At 47.5% G+C, this 22,857-nt stretch overlaps 2 protein-coding genes and 2 long non-coding RNA genes across 4 annotated transcripts in view; 3 read left to right on the top strand and 1 right to left on the bottom strand.

Moving 5' to 3' along the window:
• Positions 1 to 1,389: 1,389 nt before the first annotated feature.
• On the top strand, positions 1,390 to 10,233 carry SCN3B (sodium voltage-gated channel beta subunit 3). The gene is made up of 6 exons (XM_067310331.1): positions 1,390 to 1,698; positions 3,256 to 3,419; positions 5,156 to 5,381; positions 6,397 to 6,535; positions 7,219 to 7,315; positions 7,820 to 10,233. Exons 1-5 carry the CDS (start codon positions 1,644 to 1,646, stop codon positions 7,280 to 7,282), a joined length of 648 nt encoding a protein of 215 aa, XP_067166432.1. The 5' UTR covers positions 1,390 to 1,643; the 3' UTR covers positions 7,283 to 7,315; positions 7,820 to 10,233.
• Positions 10,234 to 10,258: 25 nt separating this feature from the next.
• LOC136994059 (uncharacterized) lies at positions 10,259 to 16,830 on the top strand. Its single transcript, XR_010886293.1, has 5 exons — positions 10,259 to 12,836; positions 14,338 to 14,471; positions 15,211 to 15,354; positions 16,178 to 16,338; positions 16,673 to 16,830. It is a non-coding gene; the product is annotated as an uncharacterized lncRNA (long non-coding RNA).
• GRAMD1B (GRAM domain containing 1B) overlaps positions 16,274 to 22,857 on the bottom strand; it is a 36,143-nt gene continuing 29,559 nt past the window's right edge. The window contains exons 17-20 of the mRNA XM_067310332.1: positions 22,330 to 22,437; positions 18,745 to 18,862; positions 17,842 to 17,960; positions 16,274 to 16,330 (exon numbers count right to left, since the gene is read on the bottom strand). Coding sequence (XP_067166433.1) covers positions 17,871 to 17,960; positions 18,745 to 18,862; positions 22,330 to 22,437 — 316 coding nt within the window. The 3' untranslated portion in view covers positions 16,274 to 16,330; positions 17,842 to 17,870. The remainder of the gene's footprint in view (positions 16,331 to 17,841; positions 17,961 to 18,744; positions 18,863 to 22,329; positions 22,438 to 22,857) is intronic.
• Positions 17,148 to 18,651, top strand: LOC106490240 (uncharacterized). The gene is made up of 4 exons (XR_001293579.2): positions 17,148 to 17,409; positions 17,875 to 18,009; positions 18,113 to 18,208; positions 18,533 to 18,651. It is a non-coding gene; the product is annotated as an uncharacterized lncRNA (long non-coding RNA).

Raw genomic sequence — 22,857 nt, 5'->3', positions numbered from 1 at the left:
AGGTAATGAGTGCAGCCTGCTGATACAAAGATGATTAGATGATGTCTAGGAAAAGTGTTTGCTGCCTTTGTTCTCTCTCTGCTTTGTGCGTGTGCAGTGCAGGGACCAGACTGTGCGTGCACGCCCTTAGCACCAAGTCCCCAGTGCCAGGAGGCCACAGGGCTGTGTTGGCAAACATCACCTGGAGACGCGCTTCCTCAGCAGCGTTGTGCCCTGCTGCGAGTCCCTGTGCAGCTGACTGTCAAAAACGCGTGCATGGCTCTAAGCTGATGCTTTCTAAAGGCTGCAAATTTCTCTGGGTGGGTCCTACTGTCTGCGTACTGACTGTGTCCAACACTTGCTTCTGATTTTTGGCACTAGAAGTGGCTCGTGTGCCATTCTCTGCTCGGGCTGGTCAGGTTTAATTCAATTGATTGTGCTGTTTATTGAGCTGCCATCAGAGTAGATGCTTTAAAAAGAGGGAGCACATTTAACAAGTACTTGTTTTTTTCCTTTATGCCCACCGTGACCTTCAAAGTTAGGAGAGCCCTTCTGGGCACTGTGGCTCCAGTCCAGGAAGAGAAAGCCCAGCCTGCTGCTGGCATTAAACTCCTGGGAATCAGACTGGAACATGAGAAGAGAGGATTTCCCAGTATTTCCAACTGTGACCTTCAGAGCTGTACAAGTGTTGGTATTAAACTCATTAGAGGGGGGGACCCTTCTGTGACCTCCGTGGATAACCGTCCCCCGCCCTCCCCCTTGGCTTTATTTTGGAGGCCGGATGAATGATGCTAGTATCCCCTCTCCAGCTCCTCTTGCCAGGCTGCCACGTCCCTGCGGCCGGGGAGGCAGGATGCCCGAGCGCTGACCCCTCCAGCGACTCCAGAAGGCGCTGCCGAGCCCGAGGGCAAGGGCAGAGTGCAGGTAGCTGCTGGCCCGGGGGCACCGCCGAGCCCCAAGCTCCCTCCCCGCTCCCGGCTGCGCTCCGGAGCGCCACGGGCAGGGAGGAGCCCGGCTGCGCCCCGCGGAGGGGCCGGGGCCGGGGCCGGGGGAGGGAGGGAGGGAGGGAGGCGTCCGCGCATGCCTGCCGGGAGCGGGGCCCCCCGCCCGGGCGCCGCTGGGCTCCGCGCAGACGTTGCCGGCGGAGAGCGCTCGGCCGAGGCGCACGCAGGGCGGCTGCGCCCCCGCGCAGCGATGCGCGCTGCCCCTGGCCGCGCCGCAGCACCAAGGGCCGCCGGCAGCCGCCCCCCGGCCCGCGGCTGAGCGCCGCCGCGCCGCCACCTGCTGCCGCGCGACCCCGCGGGCCTCCCCGCGCCGGCGGTGGCGGCGGCACCGGGCGCGGAGGCGGCGCTGCCGCCCGCCGCGTTGCCGCTAGCAACAGCCGCGGAGCTGGCCGCGGGCCCTGTCCGTGGTGCTGCCGCGGGAGCCCAGCCCAGCCCTTGTGCGGGTTTCGGGCCGCAGGGAAACGCACCTTAACATCCGCGTGAGCTCGCTGCTTCCGCCCATCCTCAGCTCCCTTCCCGCTGGCGGATCCAAGCCAACAGGCGCCAAGCGGCTGGCAGCCCGAGGCATCCTGTTGCGCTGGGTACCAAGTGAGGAGGGGAGAAGGAACGTTTTCCGAAAGAGCCTTTGCCTAGCTTGAGAGTCGCTCCTCGCTCAGAACAATGGCTGCTCTGCCAAGGCTGGTCCGAGTGTCTTCAGTCGCGTTGGTGGTCTGGGGTAGGTGCTTTGTTCCGTGTTGTGTTCGGCCAGGTTCTCCCCCATATCTGCAGCTTGCTGTTTGCATGATGCTTCTTTAAAGCGCCGCGTTTCCTAGCAAGGGTCCTTTAACACTAGCTTGAAGCCCTGCCTTAGAAATGGCTTTTAATTTTGTTTACAAGAGGGGAAGGAAATGACATTCATACAGAGTTAATATGAATATAATGGAGTTAATATGAACAGAGAAAATACATTACTGCTAAGTGGTCCTGTGGCAGAAAGTGTGTGCTTTAATATGCATGCAGGTTTTTTAGTGATTCCAGTTCATTGTTGTTTTGAAATTTGTGATGTAATTTAACATTTGGTTGCTTCAGAGAGGTTGTGCGAACCTGTATGCAATGCATACTAATGCTTGTTTTCCATGCAGTCTATATAAACTAGAGGAGATGATTTTATTGTAATTTCAGTGTTCCTTACGAAATGAAGAAAAGGTTTGTTAGTTTTGCAAAAACAGCTACATCTTATATGCATATGTACTTATAGCTGTGTGTATATATATGTACACCCTTAATTTAACTGGAGTTAAGCATGTTCCAGTGGTTTCTTATTTATTTCTCCCAGGAAGCTAGTGCCACCCATGGACTGGTAGTATGGGAGAATTGGAATTTGGCCATTTCCAGCATGCCTTCTAGGATAATACAGTACTTAAGAGTGTGGGTTAATGGTATCTCAGAGGCTGGGGAGGAGGGAGCAGCGAGCAAAGTCAGCATCTTCACAGCGAGCTAAACTCTAAGCTGTGGAGGCAGGTCTGGACAGATGTAAGCCAGTATTGTTTAGCCCAAGGGACAAATGTCAGCAGGGATTTCATCTGAGATGTTGTGGTGAAGCATTTAGTTTCCTAAGAAGTATTTCACTTCACAGGCTACGATTTTTGTTGTGTTTGGGAGGGCACTCTTTCATAGTTGTCAATGTTAGCACTGATCTGATCAGAAGCATTTTGAAGAAGAAGGTATGTAAAATCAGTAACTCCCCCAGCTGCCAAATTTGCTAGAGGCTAAGCCCCTTGGTTCCTAAATACTCGTTATGAAACCAGGAAACAGGGCGGTGAATCCACACAATTTCTTTTGAACACAGACTAGATTGTCCAGCCCTTTTAACTTAGCACGGAGGCAGAGCTGTTCCTGTGCTTAAATTCTAGGCTTTCTCTAATACGAGACTCAGTAATTGCTGTAACAGGAGCATGCTCAATATGTGTGCGAGAGAATGAACAATGCCTCTAAAGTAGCATTAATTACTATGGAAAAAATTAAAGTTGTGGCAAAGCAGATGCTGCAGAGGTGAATCTGCATAAAGTGATCACAGTCTGTTAATTATTATGAATTATTTATATCTCAGAAGAAAGCTTGGTAAAAATTGACATTTGAGACTTACCTGTTGTCAGAGGATGCTTAGTAATGAATCAAATGGTTTTCCATTGGGGATGATGTGACTGTAAATGCTGAGCTGTGGAAAACTGATTTCTCTCTATTTGTGTCTTGCACTTCTCCTCACTTTTTCTCTGTTGCTCCTTTTTCCCAGCTGGTTTTTGTTCTGCCGTATGTGTTGAAGTTCCCTCAGAGACAGAGGCTGTCCAAGGGACACACATGAAGCTACTCTGCATCTCTTGCATGAAGAGGGAAGAGGTCACAGCCAGCACCGTGGTGGAGTGGTTCTATAGGCCTGAGGGTGGAAAAGATGAACCTGTATGTATGTTTGGTAGCTAAGTTCTTGCTTTCAGAGGTGTTACTGTGTAACATGGTCCAGCAAACTTTTACGGGAGAAGCCAAAAGGTATTATCAGAATATAGCTTTGTCTTACCACAGGATCCCTGATGAAGACTGTGTGAGAGAAGAAGAGAGACCAAATATGAAAAGAAGCTTTCTGCCGCATTTTGATTCAAAGAGTATAGAAATACCCAGCAGGCTGCTTTCATATCATGGGGGAAAGGAACTCTTCTGATTCTGAGTTCAGCAACATGCTGCGGGTCTTCACAATTTCTGCAGCATTTTTCACCCAGAGGTTCTGTAGCACCAATTTTTGGCAGTAACTAAAGCATCTTCTTCTTGCTTAGCTGATTGGCTAAGCACTTGGGCACCGTGCATAGCCATGAGCAAGCTAGCATTTCTTGAGCCAGGGCAATTGGACCAGGTGATCTCCAGAGGTCCCTTCCGATGCCAACTGTTCTGTGATTCCTTACAGGAAGAGCCAGAACCAATTGTTGAGTTGAAAGATTTGGGGTTGTGCGTATATGAAGATAAATTGCCAGGGCCTTTCCTTGAATAGGTGTAGCCTAATAAATAAGGAACTCAAGAAGGGAAACAGAAGTATGGAATGACTCCTGGTACCTTGGGAAAGGCTCACCTGTTGGCTTCTGAACCCCCAAACTGTACTTTGGAGGTTAAATCATGTTCCAATAAATCTGCAATACTAAAATTTAATTCCTTTCACCCCAGAGGAAGCAGTGATATCCTGACTGTGGAATCAAGTGAGTTCTAGATGCACTGCATGAGTGAGGGATCTCTCTGAGTTGCTCTGGATCCGTGTCAGGAAAAGATAAAGTTAGTTTTGAAAGTGAATTAAAATAGCAGTCTTACACACAAGGGGCAACTACAATTCAAGAAAGAATGGTAAATCTGAGAATAAGTAAGTTTGAATACATACATTTATTTCTAGCTATTGTATCTGAATATTAGAGAATTAGATGAGTGCTTGTGATTCATCATGATTGAGAAGTAGGGTCAGACAAGATGCCAAGTAATTTCCCATTGAGAACTAGCAAAACTCTAAGGAATGAGATGGGAATTCACATTCAGTCACCTGGGTGATGTTTTTGCTGATGGCAGTCCAAGGAATGCTAATGCAAATGAGTGAGGGGAGGCAGTTTGGTGATGTGGACTGTGGTCAGCTAGAAACCCGCAAGAGATTAGGCCTGCGAAAGCTACCCAAGCTCTGTCCTTCTAGCGTGCCATCGTCACACTGTTGGATTTATGCTGCAACACTTGCATTTCAGCTGAACATCCTGTGGCTCACTAAAAATGATTGTCTCTAAGGTCATTTCACTTTCTGAAGATGATCGTATGTCCCGTAACTGAAAGACTAGGAACTAAGACATACAGGATTCCAGTTTTTAGTTCCGTTGCTGATCTTCTGTGTCATTGTCAACCAATATCTTTGTTTTTCTGTGCCTTAGTTTTTCTACTTTCATGATGAGGTAATTCAGCTTTCTCTCTTTTGTAAAGTAGTCTCAGATTTTGAAGTAAATGATGGTAGACTATGAATACGTGCTGTTTCCAAATAGGCCAGATCCCAGAACAGACTTGCCAAGCGCGTGTAGCTGGAGGAGAAGGTGGTTATTGTGTGTATGCTGTGTTGTTGTCCAAGATACTAGTCAGTGATTAATTATAAATTAATTATAATATCCCTTTGCATTTTCTCACAGATCTACGAGTACAGGAAAACAAATCATGAATTTCCGAGCCGCTTCAGTGGTCGGCTACAGTGGAATGGGAGTAAAGATATGCAGGATGTATCCATCACTGTGTTAAATGTGACCTTGAATGATTCGGGTATCTACACCTGTAATATCACCCGGGAGTTTGAGTTTGAGATTCACCGACCTCTCTTCACAAGCTCCAGATTGATCCATCTCACCGTGGTGGAGCAGGGTATGAAGGAAGTGTTTTGTGTCTAGCTGGCCATGGGTGTCATCATCCAGGCACACTGCAGGAGAGGGGTGACTGAGCTGCCAGATAATTGTGTCTTTTTTTGCCAACAGCAAACCCTACAGAGGGTTCAGGAGGAAGGTCCTGCATTTTGTTTTCTGGCTGTAGCCTCACTTCAGGCATAGAGTGGTTGTGTGAATATGGGAAGGTATATGCAAGGAAAGCCTGTGCCACATCTAAGAACAGCTAGGCAGGCGCGAAGTGCAAGCGGAGGTTTCCAGTTTCTCCACTCAGAACCCTCACTTCTCCCCTGGCGGCTGTAGGATGCTACAGCACAGCCTTTGCCAAGATAGCCACGGCTTCTCCTTCCTTGCTTCTGCCCCCTCTCCCTTTGAACAAAACTTATGCTCCATTTTGATAGCAGTCTCTAGCTTCCCTCTCACCCCCTAGTCCCTCTATCCCTTTGCAGCACTCCTCTGTTTTTCTGCTCCTTTTGTTCTTCTCCGCTTCAGTGCTGAAATCCTGGCCTGTTGAAAATCAGTGGGAATTTTGCTGTCGACAGCAGGGTGGGGCAAGGTTTTTAGCCCTCACCTTTTCCTGCTCTGTCTTCCCTTCCTTCCTTTCCTTCTCTGTGCTTTGATCTCTCTCAAATTACTGTTCTCACGGTGGTGCAATACAATCAAGTAACACCAGGGAGTAAGAACTGCAAAGGAAACTGTGTGAAGATGAGACTGGCTAACAGTGAGCGATCTGTACGAAAGCATGTGTTGCAGAGAATGCAAGGCACACGCAAGCCTTTGTATGTTTGATTCCTGTGGAAGCACACAATGGAATCGCTGCTGGCATATTCTGTTGGCAGCAGGCCCTGGCCCCTGTCTTTTCACCCCTCACAAAGTGGTGGCAGCCTGGTTCGCTGTGGAAAGGTGGGTTAGGAAGTATGACATGAGGGTGGAAAGTGTGAATCCAGCTGCTGTGCTCCAATAGTAAATGATCAGAGATGATTTCATTTTCTTAACAGCTGGAGAAGACTTCACTTCAGTCATCTCTGAAATTATGATGTATATTCTTCTGGTCTTCCTCACCTTGTGGCTACTGATAGAAATGGTCTATTGCTACCGGAAAGTCTCTAAGGCAGAGGAGGCTGCCCAGGAAAATGCGTAAGTATGAAATCTCCCCAGGTGTGACCTGTTCTCAGAGGGTTCTTCAGCTGTCTCAGTCCAAGTTGTACTTCAAGACGACTGAGCTTTGCTATTGCACGTTTCTAACTGATCTTTTGCCATGTCTGAAAGCATTGCAAGATTTAGGAGTACTGAGAGAGGCCATGCAGTAACATTAACAAAGTGAGGGACAATGCATCAGGTAGGAAGAGTGGCCAAAGTGTGCAGTATCCCAATAGCGGCCTAGTGTGAACTGTGCAGAGATTATTTCCTGGAAGGTTTACTTGCAGAGCTGTGACTCAGAAGTCTGTGGCGTATGCTGCTTTTAAGAAAGAGAGGAAGAGAAGGGTAGTTCTGGCTGTTGGAACAGGAGATTCCAATTTCTGTACTGTCCCATTTCCATCTTCCTACATCCATGACTTAGATAACAGTGCTCTCTGTGCATGGAAAGAAGGATGTATGCATAGGATTTTACACTCAGGGAAAACTCAGTGCTGGCTCCTGACATTTCCTAAGACTATGCCAAGGAGGGTTCCCTCTTCTATGGGTTTTCACCTTCTACAGGTGAAATTTGGTACCATAGGGATACTCACAGGCATTCCATGTCTTTGAAAGGCTAGATGAATCTGTTTTTTGCACAGCGGCACTTGAGGTTTTACTTTCCACTTTCCTTCCAACTGCAGGACAGACTACCTTGCGATTCCATCAGAAAACAAGGAAAATTGTGCCGTGCCTGTGGAGGAATAGCAGAGAGGGAACAGTGGAACAAATGGCAGCAAGGTAGATGATGAATGAGCAGTCAACTACTGCTTGTGTCTGTCAACCTTTCAGCCTTTCTGTGGTGGGTTTGGTGTGTGGGGCTGGAGAAGTGGTAGAGGGGGGATTTCTGGAGTCTGGCTGTGCTTTTTCTCTGGAACTTCCCCAATGACCTTAAAAGCAATTCAGGTATCTTTAGATGGTGGGTGTAATCAGATTATTTTAAAACCTTAACAAACACACACACTCACGTTCAGGCCATGATGTAATCCTCCTTGGCCCATTCCAGTGGAGTTGGGAATAGTCACTCTCCCCTCCGTGCAGATGGGGAGCTGTGCTCGGGAGGCATATGAAGGCACTGTCTTCAAAGGGAGTGTCTGCTAGGAAGTACTTTGTGTGCAAAAGACCAAAATCTAGGTCATTTAAAATCTTTTCATTTCTTGTCAGTTATCATGCTAATTATATCATGATCGTCACTTCAGTAAGATCAAATGACTCACGCTCAGAGTGGGATTCTCTCGCTTGCAGGGGCTCTGAAGACAGAAGGATCCCATCATGCCAGCCAGGTTTGGGAGAACTCTGTGCCGTCGGGAGGAAATACGGGGAAGTGTAAATTCTCTTCCATTTGCCTTGGACTCTGTACAACCTTGACTTTGGCTTCATGACTCCATTCTGAGCTGTCAGCCCATTTGTTAAAGGACTCTCCTTTGAAGCATGCTGAGCAAAGGGCACAGGGGTGTGGGCAGCACAGCTCCTTCCCAAGTTTCAGTCCCATCATCACATTAATGGCTTTGTAAATATTAGTGTCGTTTCTTAGCTGCTGTGACCACCACCACCACCACCACCACCACCTGTTTTTGCAAAATATGCTCATTCTCCATTGCACAGGTAAAGGGTGTGTCACGTTACTCTGACCTGCAGGACTGGAAGTGAGGTCATTTTATGGTGATGCTCCATTTGTTACAGCCCAAGCAGTCACTATAGGTGTTAAACAGGAAGAATTTAATTTAACGAGTTGTTGCTTGGTAAGTTGCTGTGGACTTTAGGCTGCCAGTGCAGATGTAGAGAGTAGCATGAGGGGTATAATGCATTAGAATTGTTGAAAATATGTAACAAGAAGGATGAGTCCCTGTGCGAAGTTCAGACTTGCTTTTGAAGGAGAAAACTGAGAATGTAAAGCCTTAATCTGAATTCTAATTTGGGAGGCTATCTGATGTAAGTATAAGAATCCCTTATATCCTCCCTTTCACTTAGCAAAAGTCAAAATTCTCACTTCCTTCCATTTGCCTTGTGTAGCAGATTTACTCCTCAAGTACACAGAGACCCCAGGGATGGGAATAACCTGTGGAGCGGTGTTCTGCGACAGCAGGCAAGCGTGGTGGGACAAGGTATGCAGTGAACCTGTTTATGGGGAGACCCCTGAAAGGAGGACAGCGTGATGCAAATAGGCAAGCAAATTAAATAGGCTGCATAGCCCGCAGAGGAAAAGGACAGACAACTTCGTAGATGATAGCGCTTTCTGTAACGGTGGTAGTGTTTTTGTACCATAGTGTAGCACCACCTAGAGGCATAAACAGGAAATTCTTATTCTTTAGTAGTAATTATTTCTTGTGGTAATTAGTCTGTAGTTTGAATAGTCAGTGTTCATCTGAAGTGACCCGCTACTGCACAGGAAATATGCTGTAAATTCAGTGTTTCCTATACAAACTTACATTTTAAATTTCAGCAGATAAAGCAAAGTAAAACTTGGTTTTTGGCCTCTATAGACAACAAATACAGGTAGGTGGAGCTCAACAGCTAGGATTATGTGGAGAAAGCAGGCAGAAGCGTTAGCCTGGAGTGGAACTGTACCTTAATACAAAATGGGAGGTGGTTGGGGTTTTTTTGCATATAGTACATGTTGTTACATACCTGCTGCAATGGAGCCTATCCTGCTTGCAAGACTTTGAAAATTTTGCTACACTGATCGCTTCTACACAGTTATAAAATGCTTGTGAATCAAGGCATGCTTCCCACGTATGGAATTTCCTCTGCTTTGTTCTGCTGCAGTTTATGTGTTCCTAAAATCGCAGAAATTACTCCAGTTTTAAGTCAGGCCCCGGCCAGATCGCCAGCTGGCCGTTGTTCAAAATTCCTTTTTGAAATGAGTGTCAACTTTAGTAAACTACCACAATCCCAGTCTTCGCAGTAGGATGGCTCTCAGGTCCAGAGCCAAGTCTGGCAATCTGAGCACTTTTTCCAGATGAAGCACATTTGTAATCTGGGTACTGGTTCCTTAAAACCTAATATCCAAAAGGGGAAAAAATTAGTTCCTCTTCTAAATCTGCTGGGTGTCTTCACTTTTCCCTAGGCCAGCTTAAGCTGGGCCACAGGGCAATTTTGGGCACACTCCTAACTCTAGATCCACAGCAGCAGAGGAGGGAGTAGATCGTAACTCCAGGGATTCCATCGCTGACCTGATGCTCTGGGTGATTTTTAGGTAAGGTCACATAACCTCTCTCCCACTTTAGCTCTGCTCCCTCTCAGTCCTGGTGAAGTACTGATAACCCTCCGATGTCATAACGCTAAGCGAGTTAACTGAAAACTTATCGAGAGCTACCTCAGGAGGTAAAGAAGAGCCGTCCTTTAGTCCTGCACCTTCCAGTACCTTACGCGCATCTTCTCAAGATGTCTTTTTTGGACACATCTTTCATTTATCCAGATCCTTCAGACAGATGTGACCGACTCCCTGTGTTCTAGGTAGGGGAAAACTGTGTGTAAATTTTGCTCAAAAATTGCACAGAAAAAAACTGGAACCATTCAAGGGCAGTGTTCGAGGTAGGCTTTGTCCTGGAAGAGATGGTCTTGGTCAGTACCTGAAAAGACCTTCTCTGTATATTTGGAAACAACAGAAGAGACTTCAGAATAGGCAGGACAATAAAAACAACAAAGCACTCAAAGCACTCACGAGTCACGCTGTTTGTTTGATAGTTTTTTTAATTTATACCATACTTCCATTTTACTAGCTACTTTACATTAAGTTTTGGCTGTGTAGCCTTTATAATTCCTAGATTCTAGCAGGTAAGTTTCATCATCTTTTTATCACACTTTGCGCACAGCGCAAAGTTTATGACAGTTAGACAACTCCTAAAACAGAACCACAGTTCCTCCCCCGCCCCCCCCAAAGTTCATGTTAGCGCTACAGGCTCTATCGGTCTTGGCCAACAGCACCGCCCCTTCCTGGGCTCTGGTGATGTAATCCAGAAGGGAAGCGCACACCTAGGGGTGATTGTATGACCCCTTCCCTATCCTTGCTGACAGGAGATGATCCTTGTTAATTTGAGATTATGCACAGCAGTTGGCATTGCAGGATCCAGGGCCTCGGGTGGGGAGAGCACGCTCCAGGTTTTTAGCAGCTTTATCCAGCCCTAGAGCATGCGATGAGGGATGAACTGCAGGAAGAATGACAACATCCTGGAAGCGCCACAGCCCCACGATGCCAGGCTTGGGCGGTTGTAACGTTGTAGGCTGCACGCTGCAACGTTCTGCTGCTCCTCCTTCCCCTCCGACCTCATCGGGCCAAGAGCCAGGTTAGTGCTTCCGTATCTGCTATTACAAGGAAGGTGGGCTTTCGGCTTTCGAGGACAGAAACTACGCACCATGTGGCACAAGCTCCACCTCTTTGCTGGATAATGTTGCTGTTTCACAGCAGCCGCTCTCCCAAATTCTAGTGCCACTGGGGCAGTTTGGGCTGAAACTGAGATATGACCAAGTGGCTCTAGAACCTGAGCTGCACATTTGTTTTCATCTCTAATCAGCTCAGAGTTCAGGTTGGGGAAGGTGGCCATTTATGTTAGCAATGGAATTGGCCTAAATGAGTGAGGTAACAGAAACGGCCAGAGGATATGCCTCCCTGAGCCATGTGCAAATATAATTCCTTCAGCAGAAGGAAGTCCTTTTCTTACTGAAAAAAACAAAACACATTCACTTAAGGAGCGTACAGACTGCAGCAAGGAAAGGCAAGCAGGGACAGCACCACATCAGTCCACCTATGACAGAGGGCGTGATTGTCTGCAGCGAAGGTGTGAGGGGAGCGGGAAGAGCCATAGCAAGCGCTGCAAAACGTGGGCAGGAGAGGAGGGCACAGGACAGCGGGTATCTGTGCTAACAGTGAAGCCCATGCTCTCTGGCTAGATATGGGAATAATCTCTATCAACAGTTGATCAAGACATGAGATCAGTGTTATTTGGCCAGTGTGCACCTTTAGAAAAAAAAAGTATTATGGCACAGAGAGACTTGGGCTATAGAAACTGCAAAGCATAGAGCGATCAGAGAGATCAAAGCACGGCAGGCAGGGGGAATGGGCCGAAAGATCAGCACAGTCACATCTTGGAAACTACATTGCCACAAATGTTCTGTGAGCCACTTACCTCAGATGCTTTGGTTTAAGAGTCTCTATATTTATTTGGAGTATTGTTTAAGCAAGCCCCTGCTGGATATTTTAACCAGTACTGAGACCTTCTGAAAAGTCTGAGCCAGACTCCACGACCGTGCCACAGAATTTCTCAGTGGTAGCAAGCTTGGCAAAGATCCTGTTGGAACGAACTCTTTGGATTTCAGCAGGTAACTCGGAAAGCAGAGTTTACCAAGAACTGTAGGGTGGTAGCAGCAGCCTTGGCAAACATGACAGAATCACCCCCCTTGAGCCAGTCCCTTCCTTCCCTAGCCAGCAGTGCTACGAGCTGCAAGCACTGTTGCTGTAAAGCTTTTGTTACTGACTGTGCTTTTCACCTATAGCATGCTGGGGAATCAGAAATTTCCACCTTTAAATTAGCAAGCAGTCTGCTTCTGTCCTGGCTGGGGGAAAAAAAACACTGAAAGACCACTTGGTCGTGTGCCGGAAAGTGGCTAGTTGAATACATTCCTCACCTGGGAGGAATCATGGAAACACTGTAAGGACATTGTATGGAGAAGTACTCTGAGGCAGCGTAGTATCTCCAGACTGATAGCACAGTAGGAGTCGACACGTTTGCCACATACTGCGAAAGCATCCCTCAGGGGAGACTGGGCCCTCACTTCAGACAGAGCCTCTTCCTAGATCACTGCAGTAGGCTAGAGACTGTGTACGCTTTGGTAGTAGCGTTCACAGATGGGTTTTTCAAATATATTAAGTCATACGTGCTAGCTTTATGCTAACTAACTGTGCCCATATAAATAAACCCTAAGGATGAGGAGTCACAAAAGTTTTCCCATTTCTTGTTGCATAAAGAGACCCATCTAACTAGCCAGGAGTGAGTTCACTCCCCTGAAATGTCTGCCACTAACCTCTATTTTGAAGCTCATTTGTTGAGAGCAGTGCTGGTCTTTGGGATTATCTATCTCCACCACTCTCTCCTAGTGCTGCACGGTGTGAAAGCCGGAAACTGCCCTGTCTCCTTTCTCTTCAGGTGCTTCTGGATCACTGAAGGGTGATGGAAATGCAATTCTGAGAAGGAAGAGCTGCTAGGAAGGGGAGAGTGCTACAGGCTACACAGCACAGAAGCTCTGTGTTCACCAGAACCTGCATGTACGTGCTCCTTTCTGGTTAGCATTTCTGACATGCAGAAAGCCAGACTATGAAGTTTGCAAGCATGTCCATTGCTCAGCCTTGATGTATGGCAGGCTTTCCTGTCACCTTTGTACCTGTACAGAAATCACTGCATTTGGCAGTGAGCATTTCTGACATGCAGAAAGTCATACCGTGAGGTTTGCAAGCGTGTCCTTTGCTTAGCCTTGATGTATTGCAGCCTTTCCTGTCATCTTTTTACAGAAATCACTGCAGAGTCTAGCCAAAAGGTCTCATTAAGCATCTGGACCAAAAAGTGTCTCCAGCCACTACTTGAAAAAAACAAATCCTCCACCCTCTCATATAAAGGCAGGAAAAAAAACATATGGATATGCTACACAGTTTAGTGCTGAGGGGACAAGTAGGCTAAAGTCTGGTCCCCATCTACACACACGAGAGCTTCTGAAACTAATGGGGTCTGATGAGAAAAGAGTGCAGCCTGGCACGCAAGACTTACTTACTTTCTCGAGTTATGGCAATGCAGGCATCATTATTTCAGAGCAGCTTTCATGCTACTGCTTTAATTCGAGCAAAGTATTGCGCGTTGAACCACTGCCTCTTTCAATGTAGGGTCATATTATAATAAAGACATATATCTCTTAGGTTTCTCTTTATTAGAAAGAGCTGAAGTAGATAAATGGGGGGGGTCAGGTGGTCAACAGCAGTCTGCTGGTATGGCTGAGTATAAGCTGTGTGTAAATACATATTCTATGTCAGCAGCATACCTGAGATATGTTGGGGGAGATCAAGGTTATGTTACTTCTTTTCTCCTCTCCCAAAGGATTTATGGAGAATTTAGTATCAGTTAGTAATATCAATTAACATCAAAGTTCTGTGGATGATGTATGCCTTGGATTATTAGTTCCTTTTTGAATAAACACCCAAAAGTATGGTTGTCCAATTAATTAATAGCTGAGCTACTATTCTTTCCATTGCACATTCCTCTCTATCTAGCTTCTACGAGGAATGCGCAGACCCAGCAATGCCCCTGTCTTGGGCACGTGTTTCTGATCTTGCCACCTGAAATAACTTAAGCCTTTCATCTTTCCCAGAGTTGACATGCAGATTCTGCACTAGATACATTTGGTATCTATTTTATGATATGCATTATTGCCATAGCTGCTATCCAGGTCTCAAATTCAAGTTGAGCTTGTCCCAGATGGCATAACCCAAAACATCTCTTTTAAAGTAAGCAGTAAAAGGCAGATAGATAGACAGTTATTGGAAATGAGATTGTATGAAGCTGGGATTAATGAGTATATCATCCTCCTGTATAAGCAGGTGAGATATACAAACCAGAAAGTCAGAACACGCAAAACTTTTGCCTTCTCTCTTCCCCCTCCTCCCAGTAGGTAGCATGGTATTTGGCAAGAATTAGGCTACCAGCTGTTGGCATTGATCTGTATGCATTACATTTGGCTGGAGAAATGCTTTCTAAAACATCTATTTTGTATTTGTTAAGTTTCTGCAAATTAAAACCTAGCTACGATCACCTGGCAGATTACCAGTGGCAGAAGGATCAGATGGAGGACCCGGCAGGAGAAGCGTGTTTGCGAGGTGCTATGAACTACCATCCATGTGGGTTTTCTGGCACAGGTAAGCAACACAGGCAAGTAAAGTGAAATCCTGTCAATGAAAGCCAAGCTACCATTTGGCTGTGACTGCTTAGGGAAGGCAGAAATACTCCCTCCTGCAACATTATTCAGGTTGTTCAGTCTTGCTCCTAGAAAGCATCACTAATTTATTCAGGAAATTTCATCATAAAGTGAAGGGCCAAAACTTTCTATGGATGCAAAAAGAATTATTCTGTCCAATGGAACTGAACTGCAGTAGGAGATATTTTCTATCTCGACTCTCTGGAAGAAGGCATCCAGACAAAAACCTTGCTGTGGTTTTGGTTATGCCCTCACCTCTAGTGCCATTGTGGGTTGTACCTCTAAAAAGAAAAGAAAAAGCCTTCTTTTTTCCTTTTATTACTGCTATGATAAATTAAGAGGCAATAAAGGTCTTGACCCCTATTCAACTCCAAGCAAGACTTGCTGCTAAGCGGCGAAAAGAAAGCGTATCAACTAGGAGTCTGAGAAAAGGAAACCTAACTTCTAGCAGATAAACCTTCCTCAGTCTGAAGGACACTGCGTGTTACAAGGTTCTGTTTGTTGAACAACACTGGTGTTCATTGAAGGACTTGGTGCAGCTGTGTGTCAGGATACCAGTCAAACATGTTAAACCCAGTTTAGAGTAATGTGCAGGCAGAACGAATGTTCCTACCTAAGATTAAGCGCCTGTGCATAGCCTCATGCCAGTTTAGCAAAACTTGCAAAATTCTGCCTCAAAGGCCGAGTCCGAGGAAGCTGTTTCAGTGGGAAAGTCCAGAACCTAATGAAGATGGCAATCTGGAAAAATGCTGCAGAGGAAGAAGGCCACACAGATGACTAAATGGATTTCTTCCTTCCACCGCTAGCAAGAGAATGCCAAAACGGTAAGAAAATAATTCTGATGACTGGCATTTATTTTTGACGCTCTCAGACAGGTGGGTTTCTGTTTCTTGGTGAGCTTTGTCTATCTGTGTATAGAACCCTGTCTGCTGGGTTGCAGGTTTCTCTCCTAAAATTTAACCTTTCCCTTTTCTGGCATGGGCAAGGTGGCGAGCACAGGTCTTCGTGTCTACCTCCCTTCCTGCTGCTTTGAATTAAATTTTAGAAAAGAGGAAGGTGGGCAGGAAAGGATTTTTCTATACCAAGCAATTGTGGAAGTGAATAATGGGGAAACGAGACTCACTCTCAGCGGGGCAAGTAACAGCGGGGAGCCAGTGCCCTCCTGTCCCAAGACCAGCAGCAGAATGCTCTGCCCAGACGCTAGGAGCTCAGGCTCGCTGTACAGTAGCATTTTCAGCAGCCTCACTGGAAAAACCCAGGGAGCAGTACAGTAGTCAGCAGCATTAAATTAAATAAATAGTCATAAATATAAGTTACAACTCCCTAGTTTTCCAGGCATGCTTTTTGCCAATTGTACTTTGACTTTCCCACTCTTAAATGTCTTCTCAACAACCTGTCTTCATCCTCACTCCTTCAAATGTGAGTCTTCCCTGGGACACGTTGTGGTTAGCATTTGATCGTGACATTTGGGCACAGTGGGAGAAATCACCGGCTTACCCCTACCAACAGCACCTCTCCGTGGTCAGGCTACGTGAACAGGAGCTCGTGAGGGTTTTCCTTAGACCCTTGCTTTGTCCCCCAGGTGTGCGGATGAGAGTCTCTGATATAGGGACCAGTTACTCACCCTTTTGTCCCCTGCTCTTTCAGCACCCGTGGGAACTAGAGACAACAGGCGAGCTAGAACTGCACCATTTGCGTACGGGAGATGGTCAGCTGACTCCCTCCTGCCATTTAGAATGTGGAAAAATCCTGGCGCTGAACAAGGTGGAGACTGAGGGCCTCGCATAGCAGCTAATCTACCTGGCTGGGTAAGATGAGAAAGCATTTATTAATTACTCAGACAAGCACCCTGCATCCCACCCAGTCGCAGCGGTGTTGGTACATTCCACAGCATAGCCTCTCTGCCCCTCTCCCTTATTTGGCTGCTGATGTGAGTTTGAAATTATCCTCCAGAACAAATAAAAATGCATATTGCCTTTTTAATGCATCTCTAGGACCTGACCTGCTTACAGAGCAAAGGCTTCAGTATCCAGCTGATATGAGTTGCCTCACACTGTGGATGTTTGCTTAGATCTGTCCTGCACCCACTGACAGTCCTTTCTTTTTTCTTTTGGTCCCTGTAACTTCTGGACTGATGGATAGATGCCGTGGCTGTAATTCATCTAAATATCCACCGTGAAGAAGGCTAGGAGGTATGTACGAAATGGTCTTGCTGACCGGGGGCAAGAGGAAAACTTTGCTGAGCAGAGTAGCGAAAGCAGTTCTGTGGAGTTCCTTAGCTCTCCCACCCCACATACAGGTAATAGCACATGGTTTGGCAGAAAGGAGGGCTTGCAAGTAAATACTAATTTTGGTTTTGTTTTTAAGTCAGGGCACTCCCCCTTTCGTGGGAAGTCACACAAGTAGCTCTTTCAGCACCGGTGTAGATCTTGAGCATAGGGATGACTCAAGGGCGGGGACTCAAGCACATGGAAAGCGGAGAGCCACAGAAAATGTAAAGGGGACACTGTCAAAGGAAACGGAAGTGTGCTGTCTGTGGTGTGGCTCTCCTCCGTCTGAGCACCGTGTAGGCAGATATCCCCCCTTCCCCACCATCTCCCTGGCTATTAATGCAGTATCAGTAACAGGAGGAAACAAATTAGTGTTTGGAGAAAGCGTTTCAGCTCATTTACATTCTGTGCTTTGCTCTCTGAACCAGGCTGGCCAGCGTGAGAGCGAATTGCATTTCTGCTCCAAGAGCTGCAGGAGGTGATTGCCAACGAGACCCGCTGTCTACAGACCTAGAGCAATTCCTTCCGAGGCCTCCTCTCCAAATGCTGAACAGTTCCATAAGGGATTGATGGTGATTGCCAAAACCTCTCTGCCCTGAAGCCAGCAAGGTAAGACATTTGACAGTGTCCCCTTTATACGTAGGCATTATATAGTCAGTCAGGGACCCTCATGCGCAGGGAGGAGGGGAGGGACACTCACTCTGATGCTTCCCTTTGAAACGAACAACAACAAAACAGACAGACAGCCAGACAGACAAACAGCCAGGAATATACAGAAGAGTGGTGCAAGGGCCCAGGGGAGTGCACGTCAGCAAGCCCCTAAGCGCACCTCAGTGCTGGGGGAGCACAGCCCCCCCGCCACACGCACACCACACTACCCCAGAGACGCTCCATTTCAGCCAGTGTTGGAGGTCAATCCTTCCTCTCGATACATAGGCTTTTTTTCTCTTAAAATCTGTATATAATATATATATTTATATTCTGTATATATATATATTTATATATATATATTTATATATCCTATATACACATATTGCACACCGTCCTCTGGCCTCCTGCATTCCTGCCTGTTAGTGGAAACGTTTCCGTTTCTCCTCTGGATCTGACCCGAAGTCCCGGGACCCGATGCCATTCTGAAGGTTTATTAGCGAGTCCTTCATCTGCAAGACAAGAAATGTCTCCAATGTGATGCTACTCTAAATCCAAGAGGTGAGAGAGCTTTTGGGTTTTCCATCCCCACCAGTGCCTTCAGCTGCCTTTTCCTTCCATAGAAAGTATTGAAATATTCTGTTTTTTGGCACTGGTACCTCAGGGCTGGGATGTGCAAGGAGAGAAACGAGGACTGAAAAGGGAGCCAGTGAGAGGCCATTTTCCAAAATAACAAGCGGCGAGCAGGATGAGGTGCAAGGTGAGCTGCTCTCTCCATACTGGAGAGCACCTTTCATTCACAAACCCCATTAGAAGCAGGCCAGTGTACAACTGGCTCTTTGGCAATGGGTGCTGAAACCGCTAACTTTGCAGTATTAAGTGCCCATGCAGAGCACGTCCCCTTGGTCCTCACAGGCTGCATGTGAAGCTGGGCCAGAAGGGGAAAAAATTTGCATTCCAAATGGGGATTGACAAGGTCTTTACAGAGCCCACTGGGATGCCAGAGACTAGATACAAGATGTGGTGTCTAGTCTTAGGCTTTGGCCACGCAGACCTCTCTCCCTGACTTGCCTGGACCTAACAGATGAAAGGGAAGCTGTGGCATCCTATCCAGCCCTTGGGACCTACTGCACACACCAATGTCAGAAGAGGCCTCTAAAGGGAGACGGGAGCAGAGGTGATCTACCTGACTGGCTGCACTGGAACCAGGTAAGGCTGTGGGATTGCAGGCAGGCAGCTGAGAGGACACGGTGCCTTTCTAGTCACAGTGCTAACTGGCCAGAATGGCATTCTCACCTGGTCTAGAAGCATCACCGAAGATTTGATGATCTCACGCCATTTCTGTAGCTCTGAGTCATGATACTTCTGTTGAGATTCTAATAACTGGGCCCATTCTGTTTGGGATTGGGGTAACCTGTCAGGCAGAATATGAGCAAGAGTGAATCTGGGAAAACTCAGGTCAAGGTGTGGCAAAGTGGATTGTGGGATGGATAGATAGATAGATAGATAGATAGATAGTGTCGGCTTTTGTCCAGTCTCTCCACCCACGAGGCAGTTTCCCTCCCTGAGCAAGTGTCTCCTAACGTGCTTTGTATTTTCCTAAATTGGATACCGACGTTACTCTGTTAAACCGCGGTAATAGCAAAGACGGACTTGCATTTGCAGAAGTGCCCTAGTGTGGTTATAGCTGAATGTCCAGTTTCCAGGGGGGAAGCTAAGTCCAGAAGGCATTAACGCTCATTGCCTGAGATGTGTGTGTACTGAAAGAAGGCAGTGCTTAAGTGAACGTTATGCTGTTGGACAGATTGCCATGTACTGTGTCTGTGTTTTTCTAGACATGCTGCGTAAGGCTTTCCCTTTATCCTGAGGCATAGCAGCACCAACTCTCTCTTTTGCAATGGCAGGTAAGTAAGTGTGGACACAAATCCCTTCCCTCGAGGCCCAAACAGTCCCCCAGGACAGGATGGGATGGGACAGGATGGGAGGCTGCTGAATGGGGCTGGCTCAGGGCAGATGCCAGTGCTCAGCCACTGATGGGGAGGCAGCCGGGACTGGCTGCCTGCGGCTGCCACTCAGGGGCACGTGATGGGGCTCGGGCAGGTGCCAGCCCTGAGCCCGCCCAGGGGGTGGAGCCCGGCTGGGCCAAGGCCAGGATAAAGCTCACTAGGGCAGAGCGACCTAAGGAGCGTAGCGACGAGGAGCGTAGTCAAGGCAGTTAGCACGGCAGTTGGCGACGGCAGGAAGGCGCGGCAGAGGCCGGCCCAGGCTCTCTCCCTCTGAAGGTAGCCTCTTTTCTCCTTGCTGGCCTGAATCGGGTGCTCTTGTGGGCCCTTAGCTTCTCACATGGGGTGTTGCTAAGATTGCTTTGCCTTCTGCCTGGAGTCGCAGCAGAGGACAGGCTGTCTCCCTTTGAAAGTATGCTGAATGTTCTCCTTGCTAGTCTGAGGCAGGTGCCCTTGGGGGCCTGCAGCTTCTCACATGAGGCTGCAATACCAACAGCTTCACCTGTTGCTAAGATAGCTAAACCTCTCCTGCTTTGCCTTATGCTTGAAGTCCCAGCTTAGGTACTTGAATCCCCCCTCTCTTGGGCATTGCTCCTCTTACAGAAGGAGGCATTGCTTACTTCCTAGGCTTTGCAGGCTTCAATAGAGTCTTTCAGGAGTTACAGTCCTGGTCTGCAGCCTGCTATGCTGGAGTCTGAGTTAGAGCTTCTAAAGACCCCCTCCTGCAGGAGTTCCTATGTCAGCAGTAGCTCCCCAAACTAACCTCTCTGCCAAGTTGCTTTTTTCCTTCCTAGCAATGTAATACTCTACTTTGTTCCCTCTTACCTCAGGAGGAGGGCAGAGTGTGCCGGCCTCTGCCGCGCCTTCCTGCCGTCGCCAACTGCCGTGCTAACTGCCTTGACTACGCTCCTCGTCGCTACGCTCCTTAGGTCGCTCTGCCCTAGTGAGCTTTATCCTGGCCTTGGCCCAGCCGGGCTCCACCCCCTGGGCGGGCTGGCACCTGCCCGAGCCCCATCACGTGCCCCTGAGTGGCAGCCGCAGGCAGCCAGTCCCGGCTGCCTCCCCATCAGTGGCTGAGCGCTGGCACCTGTCTGACTTGGCATCCTCCAGCCCTGGGATTTGCTACACAACAGATAGCGAAAAGTGTAACACAGTAAAAAAAACATGACAATAAAACAGTTGATCCAGTCCCCATGGTGGAAATCCTAGTCTCTAAAATAGCAACACTCTGCTACTAATAAAGATTGCTTTCCCTGTCCGCCTGGAGAGGTTACACATTTAGAATTGGTACTTAGTCTAGGGGACCACTGACTGCCCCTCTCCACCCTGAATCTAAGCCTCATTCATTAGAAGCAGCGATGAAGAAAATGTTTGTGGAGCCTTAGACCACTTCTAAGCACGCCCAGCCTTGGATCCCAGCAGGTGGTTTTGGTCTCTCACAGAGCAGGGTGCAGTGCAGCACCTATTTCCACAGCCTCTCTGCAATCACTGTCGCGACACAATGAGGTTACCTTTGCAAGGGAATAATATAATTCCAGTACATGCACATTACAAGAAGCATACAAGCACTGCATGAGCCCTACACTAATACTATAGTAGTAGCCCAAATACCAAGACTATACAGAGGCTATTATGGAAAAGAGCAAGCCCTCCCTGAAAAGGAGAAATGGGAAAGCCCGTAACAGGAGGCAGGTCCTGCCAGAAAAAGACATCACTGAAGTAGCACGTTGCTAAGATGTTGAAAGACAAAGCAAAGAGCCAGCAAGGGGTTCACTGCGACCACACAAAAATACTGCCAGGGCATAAGGGGACAAAAACAAACACCTTAAAAAAGGGGGGCTCTATGCTCCCCACCTCAACTGCTAAGAATAGCGACTCAAAGCAGGAGAGCAGGATTATCTAGCGTTCTGTGTACAGAAAGCATTTGCCCAAAATGCCAGAGGGAACTCGCAACACAAAACTGCTGGCCCTCATTACAAACAAGATCAAGCCACCGGTGTAAGTGCCATCTACAGAAAGGGCTCTGGAGGGCATCCTGGGAAATAGCAGCTGGCAAAGCAGTCTTTGACCCTAGACAAGATGGGGGAGTCTATAATAAAGACTGATCCCAAGAATAAACTCGGGCTGGTTCGAGGCAGGCAGGCAGCCTGCCTCCTGCAAAGGACAACATGGAAACCCTGCCTGACTGCCTCAAGACCTGCACACGTGTCAGTAAGCACGCACTCTGTAAGACATTATGTAACAGGGTGCTCAAAAAGCCTTGGACAAGGTTCCATGCTACCAGTTATGAAGAGAGGCAGTCATCTGCAGTCGCTTCTCGCTGCTTACCATGCACACCTCCAGGGAACGGGTCATTATGGAGCTCCCTGTGCCCTCCTAGTGCTCGCTCTCCTCCTCCCACACTATAGCAATTTGCTGGTATCTGGATCTCTCAAAATACTTCTCAGTTAACTGGGTGTCACAAGCTCCAGTTCTCATTTGGACACACGTGCTTTTCATAAATACAGAGAAGCTTAGCCATCAAAGGAGGGAGGTGACAACATTGGCCTAAGGTTGCAGAACATTTGCTCGTAGAGCCTCTGTCCTCAATTACACAGGAGACTGAGGAGAAGCAGAAGTTGCCTTTAACTCACCATCTTCTGCTCTATCTAACTGCCCAACAGTATAAAACTTACTTATCCGGAAACGGTGATGGCCTCACAGCTTCAGCTACCTAGCAGCTTGATCTGTCTAAAAATCTTACCTTTCTTGTAAATACAGAAGGGAAGCCATCTATTTGAGAACCCTAGGCTCTGGCAGTCTATAAAACCCTCTATCTAACGTCAATAGGAAGCATGCAAGAAGAGACAAAGACAAAATGGACAAGGTGTGACATTACCTTTCCTGTAGCCGCAAGCCCTGCCATGCCGTGAGCGTCTGGGTGGTATATTCCAACATCCAGAGTTTGTAGAACAGCATCATATTAAGAATGACCAACAACACCAGACTAGGAATAAAAAAGAGACGTGTCAGTTTACTCTGAGCACTTCATAACTCCATTCCCTGCCAGTCCCACGTGGGAAAACACCCAATGCTTTAACAAGGTTTCTGGGGCCCAGGGCTACTCTGTACAGGAGTGGGAATTTAATCTGAGTACGGGCCAGGTGATCAGAGCTCAAAACTTCACCTTCTGGGAGAGATGTGAGAACAAGGAGGACAGAGAGACAGGGATGACAGATGGAGCAGACAGAATAGGCTGGATAGGTGGCTGTGCTGAATACAAAGAAAGGGCGGGAAATAGGAGAATAAAGAGGTTAAAAAAAGAGACAGTACCTGAAACAGATCCTAATGGGAGCAGGGAAGAGAAAAGACGGAGTAGCTGCAGGTTAGAAACAGACACAGAACTGACACAGAATGGGAAAAACTG

This window comes from Apteryx mantelli, chromosome 23 (assembly GCF_036417845.1).
Source record: "Apteryx mantelli isolate bAptMan1 chromosome 23, bAptMan1.hap1, whole genome shotgun sequence".
Taxonomy (NCBI): domain Eukaryota; kingdom Metazoa; phylum Chordata; class Aves; order Apterygiformes; family Apterygidae; genus Apteryx; species Apteryx mantelli.
The sequence above is the reverse complement of the archived record's forward strand: the minus strand, read 5'-3'. Positions and strand labels throughout refer to the sequence as shown.